Source organism: Palaemon carinicauda, chromosome 35 (genome assembly GCF_036898095.1).
Source record: "Palaemon carinicauda isolate YSFRI2023 chromosome 35, ASM3689809v2, whole genome shotgun sequence".
Taxonomy (NCBI): domain Eukaryota; kingdom Metazoa; phylum Arthropoda; class Malacostraca; order Decapoda; family Palaemonidae; genus Palaemon; species Palaemon carinicauda.
In genome coordinates, this window is record NC_090759.1 from 54,151,059 (window position 1) to 54,154,673 (window position 3,615).

General features: G+C 30.5%; 1 protein-coding gene across 1 annotated transcript in view; it reads right to left on the bottom strand.

Annotated features, from left to right (window-relative positions):
* Positions 1–573: 573 nt before the first annotated feature.
* LOC137627497 (cuticular protein 47Eg-like) overlaps positions 574–3,615 on the bottom strand; it is a 3,670-nt gene continuing 628 nt past the window's right edge. The window contains exons 2-3 of the mRNA XM_068358583.1: positions 2,630–2,757; positions 574–1,042 (exon numbers count right to left, since the gene is read on the bottom strand). Of these exons, the coding sequence (XP_068214684.1) occupies positions 886–1,042; positions 2,630–2,757 (285 nt within the window). The 3' untranslated portion in view covers positions 574–885. The remainder of the gene's footprint in view (positions 1,043–2,629; positions 2,758–3,615) is intronic.

A 3,615-nucleotide genomic window follows, 5' to 3' on the forward strand; every position in this document is an offset into this window, starting at 1 on the left:
GGAGCTGGTTAAGATACCACCTAAAATATACTGTACTCAATCACTTTCAACTGCCTATTTAGCTCTAAGGTTATTCGTCTTAGGCTTATACTCGATGCAATGAACTTTACTTTTGTGTATTATTTTCAATGGCACAAAAACAGTAAAAGAGAAATCATGTGTCAAACCTCATAGGAAATTGAATTTTCCCCATTAAAATTAAAAATATCATTTGAAGTTTTAGTTACTTACTTGACAAATATTATCAAGGTAAAAGGATATATTTTCTATCTATCTAAGAAACTACCCTAAATCATCATTAAGTCTTCTGCTTACCTTCTCAAGTGAGGATCTCATCCATATCGTTGGATCAGGTCTCTGATTCCTTATTTCAGAAAACATCATTAAACAATGACACCAAAAGAAAGAATAAGAAAAAAGATAAAGGAAGCTCCTTTACAGATACCGCGATGTGATTTGATATTTTATCATCATGATTAATCATTTGGGTTAATTAGAATTTTACATTAACAACCAGTAAGCAGCGTGCAAGAAATTCAAGGTGTGAACTAAAAGGGCGCAATTAAGAGCTCTGTTATGCGTTTTATTGTCGTTCGTAATAAATACAGTAACGGTTCATAAATACAGGTGAAAATGGGTGAATAGTCCAGCTAGAAAAAGAAAACAATTGAAAAATTAATTTTTTCGTACCACAATTCGATTCCTGCTTTCGAAAGAGGTAACAATTTAGCAATTATAGCAACTTTTTTTAGTTGCTAATTTTGTACACTACTTCACTCATAGCTGGATTATCCCCACATGGAAAATCCAATAACAACTTGACCAAGGATGAGAAACTTTTTCGTCGGAGGGGAGTGGTTTCTTACGATAACTAAAACTTCAGTTTTAGTTATCCTCTTCCTCAAAAGACACAAAGGACCCCTGCTGTCCGTCGGCTGCTACGCCCTCGCTGGCAGGAACGGCGTTTGACTCGAGGACGCGGTAGCCGTTCTCATCAGCCACGTACCTGACGAAGAATTCCTCGCCTTCTGGGGATGTCCAGCTGTCAAAAGTAAGGAATTTATGAAGCTAACATGTGACTATTTCTGCTAACTTTGAAGAATCTATTTTACAAATTTTGAAAGTCACTTTATATCTATGGAAATGTGTGTATACAAAAAGACACACAAAATGACACACACATACATACAAGGTCTATGTGTATATATATATATATATATATATATATATATATATATATATATATATATATATATATATATATAATATACATATATATATATATATACAGTATATATATATATATATATATATATATATATATATATATATATATATATATATAGGTATGTATATACATATGTATATATATACATATACATATATATACATATGTATATATATACATATATATACGTGTATATATATACGTGTATATATATGTATATATATATATAATATATATATATATATGTATGTATATATATATATATATATATGATGGAATTAACATTAAGAAACAGAAAAAGAGCCATATGGATACAAGAGCAAATTAAGTATAGGATATTCTAACATGTAAGAAATGGACATAAGCAGAACCTATAATGAGAATGACATATAATAGACAGACATTCAGAATAACAGAATGGGTCCCTAGAGATTACAAAAGATGCAGGGGAAAGAAGAAAAGACGATGAATTGACTAACTAAAAAAGTTTACTGTCATTGTTCTGCAGGGGCTAATAATTACTGATGATGATTATATATATATATATATATATATATATATATATATATGTGTGTGTGTGTGTGTGTGTGTGTGTTTGTGCGTGATTGCGTGTGTGCATGTGTGCATATGTATATATAAATTACAGGCACGTGATTCAACTAGGGAAAAACAACATTCATATTCATGCAATATATACATATATATATATATATATATATATATATATATATATATATATATACATATATATATATATATATATATATATATATATGTATGTATATATACAGTACATTATATATATATATATATATATATATATATATATATATGTATATATATATATATATATATATATATATATATATATATATAATTTATATATGGGTGTATGTGAATGCATATGCATATCAAAATGTGATCCACAAATAGTTTTCAATATCAATTTGCTCAGCTTCAGGAATAAATACTTGAAGAGATTCTTTGTGTTACAAGTGCTTCTGTCCAAGCTATGAATTGACACTTTCTCAAAATCAATACAAAGACGTGATTGTCGTTAAACTACTCGGTTATCAAGAGAGATAAGAATTGACTCCAATTCTGCTGTGCAGATTCCTGTCGAATTCATGTATTGTACATAGAATCTCAACCAACCCATCTTTACCATGATACAATGCCTGATTAGCAAGTTTGTAACGCGCTGATATTTATGATTGACTTGTCACTAACACACGTGACCTTCATGCTTTCAAATGTTAAGCCAAAAATTGCTTATAATATCGAATCCACTCTGCCCGGGGTATAACGTATTTATTCTTTAAATGATAAGTGCATCAGCCCGGGCCAGGATTCGAGCCTGTGTCTCTTAGACTGACATATATGCATGTGTATTCAACTCACCTGTACGTTCCACTAACGACTTCGCCATCTTCAAGGTCCTGGTCATGGTGAATACCATCAAGGTCGAGATTAAGAACCGAGTCTGGTCTGGCGGCTGCCAGGGCAACGAGGCTTAGGGCTGCGAGCAACTGGAAAAAATAAATAAATATTATTCATTCAGTAAGTGATTAGTGTCTTTATAATTTTACCCACATCTATCTATTAATTTTCTTCGTATCCTCTTGGGAGATTTGAAGTTAGAATAGGTATTTTTTTGTGATTTATTGTATACAGGGAAATAGATCATTCTTTTTAAAAATAAGAAAAGACGTAGAGTAAGTTATTTCAAAGTGAAAGATAGTTGTTATGAAAATTAAGAAATTGGAAAGGAAGGGAAAATTTAATACGTTTAGTAATTGTAGTAAATAGTTATGAAATTATTAAAAGGTTTGTGCTTCAACGCCAGTTTTCGTAGTCATAATCACTTCAGTATCGTAATAATTTTTACACAGTAGTTCATGCACAAGAACTATTAGTTTCATTAACTTATCTCTCTCTCTCTCTCTCTCTCTCTCTCTCTCTCTCTCTCTCTCTCTCTCTCTCTCTCTCTCTCTCTCTCTCTCTCTCTAATATAAGCATATGCCGATTCTTGCCTTTTAAAAGCAAGAATAGTTTTAAAGGCCACAGCAATCAGGAGATAATAATTGGAGTCCCTCTTAGGATTTTCTTTATCAAAGGTAATATTTCATTTTATTGTTTCCTAAATTACCTGATGGTGAAATACTTTAAATATCTAATTCTAGGATATATCCTAGAATTAGATATTTAAAGTATTTCACCATCAGGTTTTATATATATATGAATAGATAAGAATCTCAAAAAGATTGAATGTCATAATCTTAAAAAAAGAAAAAAAAAACGTAATTTCAATCGGAAATTCTGCGTAAAAACATGAGGTTTTCAGCCGTATTTCTCATAATATAAGCGACCGTAATTTTATCCTACTT